This window comes from Leucopleurus acutus (assembly GCF_964270905.1).
Source record: "Leucopleurus acutus genome assembly, chromosome: 1".
In the NCBI taxonomy this organism is placed as follows: Eukaryota; Metazoa; Chordata; class Mammalia; order Artiodactyla; family Delphinidae; genus Leucopleurus; species Leucopleurus acutus.
In genome coordinates, this window is record NC_139142.1 from 166,822,011 (window position 1) to 166,838,878 (window position 16,868).

Here is a 16,868-nt window from a genome sequence, read left to right on the forward strand (position 1 = left end):
TTTCCCTCCCTGGAAGTCAATTCAGAGGGAGCCCCTCACAGATGCTGAATCTCGATGCTATTGTACAAACCCCTGGATCTAGCCCCTTGGGCTTCTAGTGACATAAGCCAATAAATTTCCTTTTTTCCAAGTTGAGGGTTTCTGTTTCTTATAACTAAAAGAGAGCGGCATTAGGTTTGTGGAGAAATGTGAACTTCCTTGGGTTGTCAGGGGCCCCGTTTTATAATTTCTGTATTCTTCACTGGGTCTAGCCTGCCTTAGAACATATTCCAGGTGAAATGGAAATACGGAAAAACAAATGTGATGCTACACTATACATGCTGAGCACAGTAGAGCCGTTTTGGTTAATTTAGTTAATTATACATATAGAATAGCCTTCTTAAAACATTTTAAATCATATTATTCTCCTGCTAAAAAATCTTCAATGATTCTGTATAAAGGAAGCCAGGGCTTCTGAGCTAGGGCTCAGAAGGAAATGGGAACCAACGGTGAAGGACCCTATCCTACAGGCAGAATCTGGCATTAGTAAAACATGGGCACTAATGAACTCTTCATGAAATATTTCCTTTGCCAGAAGCATTAAGATCACAAGGTTCACTTCCTGTGTATTAGTTTTGTCATGTCTAGTTACCTTCTTTCTTAATCTGAATCTTAGTCAAGGCAATAAAACAGAACTATTTTCAAAAGAGAGACCAGACATTTCTTCAACACCAAATATTAGGCTTAATGTATGCAAAGTACAGATGAGAACAGACTGCAGAAGGAGACAGAAGAGGAAGAGGTGATAAAGAAATAAGAAGGCCCTCTGAGAGGAAGCACAGCAGTATCTCAGTTGGCAGAGCCATTAGGGAGAAGGCATTGAGCCTTTCTCTTTCCTGCAGAGTTTGATGAATCTCTGTCCAGAAAAGATAAATTTCAGAAGCAGAAGTTTACCACTTCCCTCAGGACACTGCCACCCTTAAAGTCCTTAAGTCCACTTATCTGGAACCTGTAATACAAATTAGAATGCAGTGGTGTAATAGCAGTGCAATGATCAAACATCGATTATTTCAATGTTGAGGTATAAGTCAGCATTTTAGCCTTTCTGATGTGTATTAACAACACAGAAATGTAGTAAATTCCTGAAATTTTAATATGAGTAGGCCGAGGCTTCAAAAGTTAAAAGATGTGACCTCTGAGCTCTCCCAGTTCTCACCATTCACATCTCACTTAATGGATATTCGAAAACCCAACAATTGTTGGCACCAAGAGAACCACTAATGTTAGTAACCACTAATGTCAATAGCTTACAGCTAAATTCAACAGAAGAAAACCTACAAAAGGTTTATTTGTTCTTCTGAAGATTTCAGAAAATTTTGTTCAGGTGGCTTTAATTACTCTACAACACTAATATGTCCTAAAGAACATCCTAAAGACAGAAAAAATACCCTTATTTGTAAACTTGAATTTACCATTTAATTCAACAAACATTTCTAGAGTGCTTGCTAGCTGCCAGCAAACAAACAGAACAGCAGCAGAGGTGACAGGGTTTTTAACAAGCCAGATCAGCTCCTCACCCAGCACTACGTTAGTTAAGCCTAAGTCAAAAAACAGTCCCACAGGGACTTCCCTGGCGGTCCAGTGGTTGAGGCTTTGCCTTCTGGCGCAGGGGGTGCAGGTTCGATCCCTGGTTGGGGAGCCGGGATCCCACATGCCTCCCGGCCAAGGAGCCAAGGCATGGAATGGAGGCAGTATTGTAGCAAATTCCATGAAGACTTTAAAAATGGTCCACATTATAAAAAAAATCCAAAAACAAACAATCCCACCTTATAATGGGCCTTTTTATTTATCCCCCTGTGCACTCCTCTTCTGGCTCCTCCTCTTCTGCCTTCAACCCTGATGGCCCAGAGTTTCTGTGGCCTCACAGCCTCTCAGCCGACATCTGCTTACATTGCTCTCAAAAGGACAGGATGGGGAGAAGGGTCTCAGTATCACGCGTGCCATGTAGAGTGGGAGCAGGGCGGGAGGCTGGGGACTCCGGGCACAGCCGCTTTGGGAAGAGTGTCCTGCCTTCCATGCTCACCTTGGTCGGTCCCACCCATGCCTCTGGCTCCATCCATCATCCACAGTCCAGTAACTCATAAATCCATACCTCCAGCTCCCAACAGTTCTCATGAACTTCAGGCTCAAATTTCCAACTGCCTACTCAGCTTCTCCACCAAAAGTACCTCAAATTCTACCTAAAACCCCACTCATCATCTTGCGTCTCGCCTGCTCGTCTTGTTAGGAGTCCATCGTATGTAATGGAGGGTGCCATCCACCCAGGTGCTCCAGGTGGAAATGCCAGTCATCTCGGGCTGCTCTCTCTCCCCAAGTCCCTGCAGTTCTGTAGCGGAGAATCCTTCCCCTCGTGTTCCTGCCTCAGTCCATCGACAAGGGGGCTCCTGCTCCTTCTCAGCTCGGGGAGGGTCAGAGGGGAAGTTCTCACGCACTCTTTCCCAGAGGAAGGGGAGTAGCCCCTTCTGTTGATATGACAGGACACCTGCTGGCCCATTTCCCCATGGGTGGGGTCACTGAGCCTCAGAAGCTCCAAACAAGTCCGACCCTGTCTCTTTCTTGCGCTGCCTGCTCGTGGCTGGTGAGCACAGCCGGGTTCTTCTTTTGGCTTCCTGTTCCCATGAGGTAAGGGCACCCGGGGCAGGGCTCAGGAACTGCCTTCTTGAGCAGCCTAGGGGCGACCATGTTCTCTCCTGCCCTCTGCAACTCCGTGTTCCTCCAGGCACAGAGTTTGTGGGGCAGGTTCATGATGGTCCACGCAGCTGGTGGGGTAAGTGAACTCCAGGTCTGGTGGGTTAATAGAACCCACCCACCAAGACAAGTGCCAGGGTCAGATTTAACATATAAAACTGACCACAATTTGGTTCCTTCCTAATTTCTCAACCATGTCTTCACCATCGCTCAACTTCCTCTTGTCCTTTTACCTCCAACTATGTCCTGCCAGAATACATCTAAAAGTCAAACATGAAGGGAGGTACATGAGTGAGATCTTTTTTGAGTCCCTGTGTGTATGAAAATGTCCTCCTGTTTACCTCAGCACGTGAGTGACAAATAGGGGGAATGTGGGATTTTAAAGTCTGACTATTTTCCCCTTAAAACTCTAAAAACTAGCATTTCCTTATCCTCCGAGATGGAAATCCTTAATGGGTGGTAGGTAAAAACTGGATTTTGTGATCAACTAAGTTTTGGAAACCCTGGATTAAAGACAAGAAGTTTCTTAACTGCCAGGCTTCTCAGACCCCTAATATAAACTGTGAAGCTTCCAGAAGATACAGAGAACCCGACATTTCTCAAATATAATAGGCAGTGCATTTCAAAGAAACAGTGTTCTATAAACTGACATCCTAAAATTTTCATCTCATTGTATGAAAAGAATCAAAGCAAGGCCTATTCCAAAGAGGAAAGCCATTCCTAACTTTGGCGGGTCTTAAGGCATCTCTTCGTGACTGTTCACCCTAGTTTTCTGGACACAATATACTCTCAAACCTTGCTGGGAATGTAAATCAGAAAATTTCTAAACATTTGTTTTTCTTTCTTCCTAAAAACACATCTCTTTTAGAGGAAGGCGTTTCTTATGATTCTTCAGTGTGTCCCCCTTTTCTTCAATGTATTATCCACAGGTCTGAGATAATATTATATTTGCTGTAAATTTATGTTAATAGCTCAGAAATTCAACAGGATGGTGTTTGGGATACAGGTTTGCTGCCTTTGAGGAGTGAGAAGGGCTGCTGAAGACACGAGCAGCTGCAGGAAGGTAGGAGAGCCTATCCTCCGAGTTCTCAGGCCCAGGCCCCCAGCTGGGGACCAGGCAGCGCCTCTCTGCTGCCCTGAGTACAGCCCTGGGCCAGATCTCAGGTGGGCAGTGCCCTGGTCTCTGCTTGTGGCGGCCCCCATGCCAACAGCAGAGCCCAGAGCCCACTGTGCCAGCCTTCCCTGCAATGGTGGCCGCCCACTGCCCACCGCGGGAGGAATGCCCTTGTGCCAGATCTCCGCTGCTTGTGGTGCCCACACTGTTAACAATGTTCATTTGAGATCATAGGACTGAACCCTTCTCTAAGTCAGTGTGCGCGTTCTAAAATAACACCCAAGCCAAGAAACAGCTGGAAGAAGAAAATTCTGAATACATTTCTTCTCTTTGTTCTAGCAAAGATTCAAACCGGTGTTAATACTTCCGAATAATAAAACTTCATTAAGGAAGTAATAGATCGGTGAGAAAGGCAACCATTTTAAGCAAATTATTGCAAAATCAAATGAATGCAGGCCAGGAAAGGAAAGGTGGAATTGCAGCCCTCTTCCCCATCTTCTCCTGAATATATTCATATCTTCGACATAAAATCATCCCACTTTTATATTTTACTAGGAGCTCAAGGTCCCTTGATTCTTCAAAAGAGACTCGCTGTTTATTCATGGGCAGGCCTACGTTAAAGAACTCTTTTGAGTCAGCAGATGTCAGTCCCAGGACCCCCGTTAGGTGCTTCAGAGAGACATCTCATGGTTGGTGAATCAGACTTGCACTGTCTGATGAACAACTTTAATTCATCTGTATATTTATTTGGTTCTTGTTTCTCCTGCCCTTAGGAGTTGATCTGCTTTGCTGCTGCTCTCATGAGTTGACGCGTATACACAGTCAAGTTCTAACCTATGACTTATTACCTGAAAAGAGATAGAGTCACCTGAACACACAGTGAAGTCTTCCCTCCGGCACTTTGCACAAGCTGTTCCCTCCGCCTGAAACATCTCCTCCCGGCTGTCTTCCTCCCTGCATATCACAACCACCTGAAGTTATTTTCCTTTAATAATTTTTTCTTTTTTTTTTTTTCCCCTGTTTGTTGTCTGTCATCTCCCACAGGACTGTAAACTCAAGAAGGCAGGGACATGTCTGTCTCATACACCTCTGAGTCCCCAGTGCTTAGAACAGTACCTTGTACAGAGAAGGGGCTCTGTGAATACCTGTTAAATAAATAAACATGCTATCCCCTCACTTGTTACCTATCCTTCAAGCCTCAGATTTTCCTCTGGGATGCCTTCTCCATCTCCCCAAGACTGGTGCAGGCTGTGCTACTCTGAGCTTGCACAGCCCCTAAGCTGCATCACCTGCAGCTCACCACACTGTGCTGACACCGTTCGCTTGGCCAGCTGCCTCTCCCACTGAACTACAAGCAACTTGAGGGCAGGGATTACATTATGTTTCCCATGATATCTATAGTGTCTAAATGGTGCCTAACACTAACTGTTAAGTGAATGAACATTTTTCTCCGTTGCTTTTCTTCAATCTCCTCCTCTTCTAGACAGTCCTCTAGTTTAAAAAGCTGTGAGTATATGCATATATTTAGACTATACTTGCTGCAAAAAGGATTTGAAATAGCTATAAATATATCTATATGTATTATAATATTTAGAGAGAACACCTACAAGGGAAAGAGGGAATTGAGAAATTAGAAAAAGATACAATGTTAGTTACATCAAGAAACACTCTTTTACTTGAAAATTCCAAGCAATTTAGACAATGGTTCCAGGTACTACTCCACCCGCACACATGTGAATTAGCTGAAGTACTGCCTGAATTCTCCTTTCCTTTTGCATTCTATGTAAAAGTTACTACACATTCCAGAAAGGAATTTGAGGGGTATTGGTGGTTAAATGGTAGAATTCTCGCCTCCCAGAAAGAAATTGGAAAAATCAGTTATCAACTTCATTTTCCCAGATAATGGTCACATGATACACAAAATTAGAAGTCAAGGTATCTCAGTGGACCAAATGTGGTGTGTCCCTGGGGGTGGAAGAGAGGAGAAGTAAACATTCATTGGGGTCATTACCCTCGCCTCACATTGACAGAAAACTGCAAGAAGCCCAAGGGCAAAAGAAGCAGTGGTTTCCTCTGTGCGGACCCCCCCCTCCACCGCAGCTCCTCCAAGGGGGTCTCTCTTGAGTGTGGTCCTGGGGACCACTGAGTGCTGTAGCGAGGGAGGGGCTCAGGCTGGGGGGTCAGCTTGACCTGGGCTGAATCTGGGCCCCTCCAACCTCAGCAGTGGAATTTTGGGCAAGTTACTCTGACACTCAGTTTCCTCATTGGAAAATGGGGGTTAAAAAAAGTAAACTGCTCAGTAAGTATTGAGGACTAAATGACATATGAACTGCCCAGCACAGTGTCTGGCATGGGTAGGTGCTCAGTAAACATAAGCGTCCTCCTCCCACTTCCTGGTTTCTAGGCTGGTGAAGCGAACTCTACCATCACTGCCAGGAATCCAGCTCTGCAGTAAGACTTACCCCGCCTTTCTCGTCTTCCTCCACCCCTGCGGGTGAGAAGAGTGAAGTGAGAACGCAGGCCTTCCTCCCACAAAATCCAGCTCAGGTCTGTTTCCAAAAGCCCTGAGCACAATGCTGGACCCCGAGCAGCACACCCCACTCTGGCCTCAAAAATAAAATTGTCAGATGAATTCACAATCTCCTTTTCTTTCTTCCTACTTAATAGCCTAGGATTTGGTGTGAGTGAATAACACTACGTAAGATTTTCCTAAATACCAGCTTTATATTTTACTTGTCATCTATTGAGTTTGAAACTCCATAAATAGAAAATCATATAAAATTTCTTCTGTAAGTTCTAGCAGCAGGTCAGTGGGTCAACAGAAATAAAAACAAATCACCTATCTGTCTGTTTGTTTTGGCTGGACAGATTAAATCTATCTAACCTGATTCAAAGTCACGTTTAATTCTGACTGCTGATTTCTGAAGAAAATGCTGAGAAGGCCTTGCAGTGGGGCTGAATTACATGTTGTTTATGTTCAGTTACTTCATTAAACTGAACTTTATTGACACTTTCATAAAGTAAACGTCTACAATGATCCTTCCAATTTCTACCTGCGGAGATGTTTCTGGTTTCCAACTCACTTATTTTTCTTGCCTCTGTTCATCAGATAAAATGAAGATTTTGAGGCCAAAGGGGAATGACAGGGAAGATACATCCTGAAAACCTTTCAAAACTTATCCTCTCCTCAGACAATGAAAAAGGATATTTGTCGTCCTGGCTTGTCCCCAGACCGTCGGTGGAGGGGGTGGAAGCGGGTCCGGGACGGCCTCTCCACCAGCCCATGGTGGCGGGTTCCGCGCACGCTGTCAGCTGGGTGGAACGCCGGCTGTGGAGAGAAGGGAGAGAGTTGGCCTGTGACCGTGACATTGCCACTCACCCTCAAGAACACCAACTGATCACAACAACAGATGACAAGGCTGAGTTTATAATTTTACTGGTGTCTATGACTGTGCCTTGAGTCAAGGTAAATAAAATGCAGCACATGGAGCTGTTTCTACACCATTACAGAATAATTTAAAATAGTCTTTAGTGTGTGAAGATGAAAGCTGAAAGAATGATATATTAAAAGTTGTCACAATTTGGAGACTACGGACTCATACATCAAATCCCAGGAATTAGGAGATAAGCATGAAATGTAAAAGAGGTATACTTAAGACAGAAGCAAACTGAGTACCTACAGCGTGCAGTGTGCAGAAACATAGATGTGGCATCCAGAAATAAAATGGGATACCTCCTGGGGACTGGGGACTACTTGCTCTATACGGTGTCTTTTTATATTTTTGATTGACTCGACAATGTTTAAAAATTCAGGTTTGGGGCTTCTAGTGAAAAATCTGAACATCTTGGCCACACTGGTCCCAAATTCCCACTTGGCAATGGGGACTGAAATTGAGAGTAGCTGCTCTCTGCAGGTGGGACACCGGACCACTCAAATGACTTCTTATGTTAGACATCTGAGTTTGTGACCCCTGAGTCAAGGCGAGAAAAAAGAATACTACCTGAATACAAGTGGGAAACACACAACTCATTATCAACTCATTTATACCCCAAATGGCACAAATGAAAATACAAACAGATTTAAGATAAATCCATGGTCAATAAATACAAAATCTTTTATTAATGGAGGCTTGGGTGACATTCTTAACATTTTTGAGTTTGGCATGATAAAAGGCAACCTTTTTTTTTTTTTAACATCTTTGTTGGAGTATAATTGCTTTACAGTGCTGTGTTAGTTTCTGCTGTATTACAAAGTGAATCAGCTATATGCATACGTATATCCCCATATCCCCTTCCTCTTGCGTCTCCCTCCCATCCTCTTTATCTCACCCCTCTAGGTGGTCACAAGCAAAAACCAAATCCTAGGCTGGACCATTCTACCTCACATAATGGGGCAATGTGTATACAATATTATGCCAGAGATGTTTGTGAAATACATGAAAACAGATTTTCTTTTATGTAAATTGAATCATATGTCAAATACCTAGCTTACTATGAAAGGAATCCTTTGACGGAGTATGTCTTTCTGGGGGAGCTTCTTTTAGTTAAGAATTGGTCGCTAATTTTTCTTTGTTATAAACACACAGATTTTCTTATATCGGATTTGGGAATGACTCCTATTTCTCCCGAGTGGACTGATAAAATGTCTGGACTAGTTTAGTTGAACAGTTCTGTCAGCAAAGGGTCCCAGGTCCCAGCCTGTCTCAGTTCTCTAGTTTTACAATCCAAATCTATTAACTCCTAAAATAAAGAGATCTTACTGAGGAACAACCTCTGGTACTGGAAGAAAAACATCCATTGTGATAGGTAAGATGGATGTTGATCTCAGACAAGACAGCACACTAATCTAGGGAGTGATAAATTGAAACACCTTTGTTGATCAAGAGGATGAATACCCAAGGCACACTTTATCAGGACCTGCTTACACAGTAGACATAATTTTTAAGAGACAGATTACTTTGTTCCAGGATAAAAGAAAAGGGAGGACTCTCTGGTAATAAAATCACACGAATGTTAACTGTACTTGAAAATAACATTTTCCTCTAGGAGTCGTAGAGCACAACTACTGCCAGACTGAGCTCCCAGAGGCCAGCCTACAGAAGGGGCACCGAGGGTCTTTAGAAGGGGATCCAAGGGGACTTCCCCGGCGGTGCAGTGGTTAAGACTCTGTGCTTCCACTGCAGGGGAACTGAGATCCCGCATGCCGCACGGCGTGGCCAAAATAATAAAATTAAAAATAAAGGGGGGGGGGATCCAAAAAGCAGAAAGCTCTTGGAATGTCTTCTGAACTTCCTACTACACATATATTTTCTATTTACACTTGCCTGTTTTGCCTTAACCCCTGCTGGCCCAATCCTCTATTATTACTTGGACTCTGTGTGTGTGTGTTGTGTGTGTGTGTGTGTGTGTGGAGGGGGAAATCTCTGGCCACATTTGAAATTTTCTTCTCTTCCTCATCGTGGCACAAATTCAACTCTCTGCCCCTGTAGTAGCTGATCTTCTTCCACACTATATTTGACTTTAGCCCTCTCAACTCACAGGGTCTTGCCCATCAAATGAATTAGAGCAGTTCAGCCCAGGAAGCTGGAACTGGAGGAGGTTTCACAGTGAAGGAGTCTGTTAAACACCATGGGGTTTGGTAGTTGGCCTAAGTCTCTGGATCCCAAAAAGCTAGGGACAAACAGACACACAGTTCTCCTGTTCCCACCAACTTCCAATCTCATCCTTGATAAGAGCTAAAATTCTGTTATTTAAAAATGTATTTCTTAAGCTAACTTTAATACAAAAAAGAAATAAAACCCTACCACCCTGAAGGTCAAGTACTTCATTTTTTCTGTTCCTTTTCAAGTTTTATCCATAGTTTTTACATGGTGGTACCCATAGCACATTTATTTTTGTGATCTATTTTCCGTACTTAACATTTTGTAAACAATCTTCCATATATTATGTAATCCTTACAGTTATTAGTTCAATAAGCGTACAGTATTTCATTTCCAACATTCATAAGGCCAAAACTCCATTATACAGTTCAAAGAACTTGTGGTTTGGAATCAAAGAAAACAGTCTCAGTCCAGAATCTTCCACTTACTAACAAGTTACTTCGTTCGTCTTCCTTATCTGTAAAGTGGAAATGATCATCTGATAACTTCCTCACAGGCTTGTTGAGAAAACGAAATTAGATTATGTGTGTGAAAGCTGCCTTATCCCAAGGAAACTGGGTGTTACAGACTGAATTGTGTCCCCCAGAATTTGTGCATTAAAGCCCTAATCCCCAATGTGACTGTATTTGGAGATGGGGTCTTTAAGGAAGTAATTAAGGTTAAATGAGGTCATAAGGTAGGATCTAATCCATAGGACTGGTGTCTTTTTTTTTTTTTTTTTTTTAGGACTGGTGTCCTTTTAAGAAGAGGAAGAGACACCAGGAGGACACGCACACAGATGAAAGGCCATGTGAGGACAAAGCAAGAAGGCAGCCATCTGCAAGCCAGGAAGAGAGTCCTCAATAGAAACCAAACTACCAACACCTTGATTTTGAACTTTGCAGCCTCCAGAACTATGAAAAAATAAATTTCTGTTGTTTAAGCCACCCAGTCTGTAGTATTCTATTAGGGAAGGTCAAGCAGGCCAATACACTGGGCATCAGAAGGAGGATGGATATCCAGGTGGTGGGACACTGGAGAGCATCTTGTTAAAGGTGAGGCCACCCCACAGAGCCCTTCTGTGGACAGCAGGAGTGACATCATCGTTAGGGGCATCCTCCAGCATTCTGAGCCTCCCACACCCATCTGCTGCCCATGCCATGTCACCTCTGAAAGCTGCAATCTGGGATGAATGCCTAAAAAGAACGTTGGCAGGGTCTTGTGACTTGCTTTAATCAATGGATCATGAGCACACGTGATATACATCTTGTCCAAACAGAAACTCTCACACCCTTCCTTCTGCCATGAGAATGCCATGTACCAAAGAGCGGATGCTGCTTCAACCTCAGTTGCAGAAGGGGAAGATACAGGGAGGAGAGCACAGCAGGGAATATGAGTGAAAAACAAAGGTTTGCTGAAAGTCCCAGAGTTTTTGAATTGGTTGGTACTGTAGCAAAGCTGACGGATATGGCAGTGATGGCAGAGAGACTGCAGTAGATGGGAGAGTCCTGCTTTTCACGAAGAGCAACGAGGGAAGTGTAAAGTCAAAAGAGCCTGCAAATTGGTGCCTACATGTTTTAAGGAGGGCCTCAGGCTCAGGCTCTGACAAGCACCACCCGATCTGAAAACGTGGGACCCAGACACTAAGTAGAGAAGACAGGACTCCTGCACACCCGTATACAAAAGCTCCTCCACACTGATATCTGGGATCGGTGCTGGACAACCCATAGGTAGACCGAGCACATTCTTAGGATACAAGCAAGAAAAGGACAACCCAGAAGAGGAAGACTCTATTTGAGAGACTGTCCAATAACATTCAAAGTATTCAGTGTGGGAAAAATCAGAACTTAGCTGGATTTCCTTATCTTTTTGTTTGTTTGTTCTGGATGGCTTAACAGTTTTTATTCTGAAATACATAGGGATGGGAGGTCCAATAACCGCTTCAAGGCCCAGGCCAGCATTGGTGTTACTGCAGGGCCCCAGGCACTAGAAAGCGGATGGGAACCGCACATGGGGAGTGGCAGTGTCCTTGCTGGCTGCCTGAGGTAATGCAGGGGTGAGGGTTAGCACCAGGAGGCTCTCAGTAGGAAACTGAGCAGTGAAGGGGTGGCCAGAGAATTCTGTTTCACATTGTGACTGAATTGCCAGGGCCTGAGCATGGAGAGGAATGACCGAGTGGTAACCCAAGGCAGGGGAAAGGTGGATTCTGGGCTTAGGTCCCCAAATCTGAGAGAGGGTAGTCTAGGCGGAGCACAGACCAAACACCAAGGTTCCACGGACCTCAACAGTGAAGGACAATGAGGCCGGGGCGGGAGGGTACAGGTGCTTCCTGAGTTGGCAAGTAGCTAGCCATAGGCAATTCTTACTTAGTTTCTGTGGCTGGGCTTTGGGGGGAGGAGGCGAATTCAAAGCGGTTCAAGGTACTTCTGGGAATTGAATGTCCACTTGCAGAGAGCCCCCATTTCAGGCTCTCCCCGCTTTGCAGAATTGCATGCTCCTGATTGCTTCTGAAAATACCTCTACGTGGATGGCAAATTGGTTCAGGTTTCCAGGTATTAGGGTGGCTGACAGGGCGGGGGCGACATGGCTAATGCTGATAGCGGAACTCTTTCCAAGATGAAACAGGACACGTGAACCCTCCAAAAGCAGCAGCGTTGTGGATTTGCAGGGCAACGGCAGACAGGACCACACTCTCAGAGCACTCCCCCCAAGGACCGAGACCTCACGCAGGTGTCTTTACATGCAGCACCATATGCAGTCACCTCACATCACCTGTGAAAGCTGCAGCCTGGGGTGAATGGCTGAACGTGGCAGCTGGATTTCCTTACCTTTCCTGGGAGGAAGATTACTTCCTCTAATTAGACACTATTGATCTATCAATGTGACCTACATTTGCATTGATTCTTTTAGCAGACGTACCGCATCACTGGCAGATCATTAAGTTTGTGGCTAATTAGAAACCCCAGATCTTTCTTACATGACTAACAAACCACAAGCAGATTCCTACTACTAAGCCCATGTTTAGTCATGGAATGAGCTGAAGTTTGAGAATTGGAGAGCTGCTTATTGCCAACTCAAGGAGACTGTCATTATTAAAGGTATATATGCTATAGCATATTCTTTATACGTGAATGACCAAGCCACACTTCTTTCTTGCAGCAAAATCAATTCTCACTTACAGCTGTGTTTCTATACGATGTTATTAAAAAAAGGAGAAATGTAATTTGCAACTTCTCTCAAGTGAAATATAGATTTCTAAATGCTAGTAGGATGGCCAAGTACATTCCTGCACTGTAAGAAGTTCTACTGAGTTTTTAAAAAATATTTAAAACATTTGAGAAGACAGAGATTAAGCATATTAATGGTTCCTCTGAAAAGTCTTGATCCAGAATACCATAACCTCAGTATCTTTTACAAGGGGATGCCCAATCACTATCTCAAACAGAAACAATTCCACATAAGACAACTCTCAGTAGCATCATTTGTAGACATTATGATAACTAAAGCGCAAGAAAAAAAAAAATCCTGTCAGAGCAACAGATATTTTTCTGGAATACCACTGTCAATACTAGAAACACATACTGACAGGAGTTGCACTGGATGTGATGATACCGTTATTTTACGGTATGAGGACAATGTGCTAGCCTGAACCAGGGGTCATTTATGTGACAACTTCACCCATCTCAGCAGCAAACCAGGAAGCAAAGAGAGTCTCTAAGCAACAAAAACAGAACCCTCCAGGAGAGCACTTGGAAGGGAGCCCCTCAGGTTCTCCATTACACCTTACCTGAGCCTAATAAACTGGACCACCTGGCTTTTCAGCCCAGAGCAGGTGAAAATAAGGTGGGGATGAGCAACACAAGGGAACAGGGCTGCTGGCTTATCGGAGTGATAAGCAAAAGGACTGCTGACCATAATGGAATCCAGCTCCGTGCTTTCCTTCTACAGATGAGAAACCAGGACCCAGAGAGATGAAGTGATTTTTTTCTCACCGTCACACAGCCTGGCAACTTGAACTCAGGATTCTGAGTCTCCTTCAGGGTTCTCTTCACCTCACCATTTTGCCTCCTTTGCTCAGTCACCCACACAAAATCAGTTATTTTTGAGATTGTAAGTGGATTTTTGCTGACATATACAGAAAAAATAAAAAATATTTTTCCAGAAATGTTCCAGACAAAATTTTATTATGTTCTCATAAATCTACTGACGACCCAAGATTCAATTAAAGGGTAAGAGCCCTGCTAGGGTATCTGGCTATCCTGCAGTATAAACAGCATACTTATCTTTTATATTGGATCCAACAGTCTCATTTGGGCTAAGTGTCCGACAATATTTTATAAAGGTTAGCTACAAGTCCCAAGGCTATTTATTGACCTTCCCATGCTTCCTCCTATAGAATTAAAATGCTACCTCAATCCTTCTAAATTACTCTATATATTTGAGCTCCCATCTGTTTCCCTCCTCCCCAGTAGAGCTAGAGGTGGAACAGGAGACTGGGTAGAAGTTTAACAGATCATAAAGGCACTGCTAGACGTGGTGTGTTAATGCTTGGCTCTGAGGTCACCCTCGCACTCACTAATTTGCTCTACAGGACCTCCAGCCCGCCCACAATGCTGTTTAGCTCTTCTTTCGATCATGAAAGACTAACCCCTGGTTCTGAATACATTTCTCTGGGGGGAAGACTGGAGACTTTAAAAGGGCAGGAAGGCAGATTCCCTGAGTTTGCAGCGCTTCTTATTTATATGCAGGCTATAGTTAATGGACGACGTTATAGGTCCCCTCTTTTAAAAAAGAGTCTAACAAAGGGACAACTGTGCCTCTCTTGGGAACCCAGCCACATTCCAGGATCATTCCAGCCACTGCCAGGGCTTCCTTTGGTTCTCATGATGAAGGGAGGGAGGGAGTCAGGAAGACCTGCCCACTGCAAAGAAGAGGCTATTAATTCACTCCCTGGGGGCTAAATGGAGCATTTTAATTCTGCCTTACAAAACGAGCAGAATAAAAAGGATTTCATAGCTTGGTTAGAGACCCTATTATATCACCATCAAAACAAAACAACCTTAAAATGTAATTCAAAATACTTTACAAATCTCCAGGATCAGACGTGCCAGCGCTCTGCCAGCCCTCCCTGACCTCAGCTCCCCAGCCTCTTCCTTTGCCCTCTGCAGTGTTAAAATTGGGCAGCAGCTGGTGCTCAGCCACGCCAGTGGGCTAGATCTTGAGTTCACAAAACTGTAAGGCTCCTAACTTCTGGGAATAAGGTAAGGCTTTTCTCCCAGCAGGTGCCCAGTGCTACACTATCTTCAGGCTGGTCTTACTCCAGTTTTACAGGGTACTTTGACTCTCAGAGCCCCTGAATCACCTGAGTGGGTAGTTTTTATTTTATTTTTAACATTGAGACCATGCCTTTTTTGACAACTGAATTTGGGATCCAATCTTCTCCCAAGGACCAAATGAGTCCTGCTGTGAGGATGAAAAGAAGCTACAGTAAAGAGCAGAGCAGAGCAGAGAAGGTGCTGGCACCCAAACCTTCTAACCTGTGACATGGCCTGTCACCATATCTGTATCCCATGTGTTGCCCCTTCCTAGTCCTTATTTTTAAATGAAAGGTAAAAGGGAAGAAAAGTTAATAAGATAAACTAAGGATAAAGATTACTCTAAAATATGACTGATAAAACAGTTTGTTTTTTAAGGCAGCAAAGGTCCAAACAGAAAAAAAAAAATCAAAGCAGTCAAAATTATCTCAGAGGACCAGGAGGAATAATCTGTAAAAATAAGAAATAACAACAAAGCATAAAACATGCCCAGAGTGCAGGGTTTAGGGTTCATAGCGGGGCTCTTGTTCCCGGAAGAGGCAGTTGAGAAGGTCAATATCCCAGGTGGGGCTCGCACAGGCATCTCACCTGGAGAGGTTGGTGGGTGACATTCTGCTGACCTAGCGGACCGCAAGCGGTGAGACCTGTTATTCTGCCCCAGCACCTTCCCTCTCGGCCCCCACATGGTGTCTGTGACAGTGGGTTCCAACACACGTTTGATGAATTATTATTATGTTTCTAAATAATTAGGATCCAAAGCAGAGTGTGTGATGTATATAGGGTGTAGAGAAGATATTAGAAGCCCTGTTTCCACCACTCAGTTTTCTATTTTTTTGTGTAATAATATAACAGTACAGGGGTATGTATATATAACTAACAAACAAAAACATAACCAGATTGGGGATACAAAACTCTTTTTTACTACTAGGATGCATGATCAAAAAGTTTAAATGACAAAATGTTGAGAATTATTGAAACTGGTGATGGCTATATGGGAGCATAGTATTCTATTCTTTCTACTTTGGGGGATAGCTAAAATTTTCCATAATAAAAAGAATTTCCACTTCAAATCCTCAGGGATGGGCATGGGCATGGCAGAGGTTAATGCAGACCCCAAGCCCCTGCAGGCATATTACTGTCTTTCCAGGAAATACCACACAAGCACCCACAGAGGTAGAAGTTTTAAACTGTCCATTCCCATCCCCACCTTCCTGCCTGGTGCAATGTCTTCACTGGAAAGAGAGGCCTTCTGTTGAGTGCAGCTCCCCTTTGGCTCCTAATATGATCATGACTAGAGAAATCAGTTCTGGGTAAATTGGGTCTGCCCATTTATTTCCTCCAGAAGAAGGTGATTTGCTTCTTATGTGATGATGGAATGATGGAAAGGAACTGTGGAAGGGAGGAACTGGTTTTTGTGAGCTAAGACTTGAGCAGTGACAGGGCAGGGCAGCAGGTGCCTGGCCTAGAGGCAGGTTAAACAGGAAAGCAACTGGCCAGTAGAGTAAGGCCAATGGTGTCCTCAGAGGCCAGAGGGGTCAGATAGGTATTTTAGGTCCGGTAGGAAAGGAGTCAAAGCACCTGAACGTGGCTTTACCCCATCACCTGCCTCTTCCTGCCGTATGAGACGGAGGTGAGGAAGAGTCATGTGTGGGCACGGACTGCCCTTCTTCCCTCTCCTTTCAGTCTCGCTGCATCCTGAATCACGCCAGATACACCACCCTGATTAAACTTGGTAAGACACTTCACTGAGTTTAAAAGAGATCTGTAATTTGGAATTAAAAAAAAAAAAAAGTAAGGGAGATAAATGCAACAAAATTGACAAAGTGTTGAAAATTATTGAGGGAAATGGGTGGAGGCAGTCAAAAGGCACAAACTTCCAGTTTTAAGATAAACAAGTTCTGAGGATGTAATGTATGGCATGGTGACTAGAGCTAATAATACCATAATACATATTTGAAAGTTGCTAAGATAGTAGATCTTAAAAGTTCCCATCAATGAAAAAAAAAATGTGTAACTGTGTGTGGTGATGGATGTTAACTAGACTTATTGTGGTAATCGTTTTTTAAAAATCAC

The 16,868-nt window shown here is 43.8% G+C and overlaps 1 protein-coding gene across 1 annotated transcript in view; it reads right to left on the reverse strand.

Moving 5' to 3' along the window:
* The window catches only part of CRTC3 (CREB regulated transcription coactivator 3), a 99,850-nt gene that overhangs the window by 32,644 nt on the left and 50,338 nt on the right, over positions 1-16,868 (reverse strand). Inside the window, exon 3 of the mRNA XM_082839621.1 lies at positions 7,050-7,169. Within this exon, the coding sequence (XP_082695747.1) occupies positions 7,050-7,169 (120 nt within the window). The remainder of the gene's footprint in view (positions 1-7,049; positions 7,170-16,868) is intronic.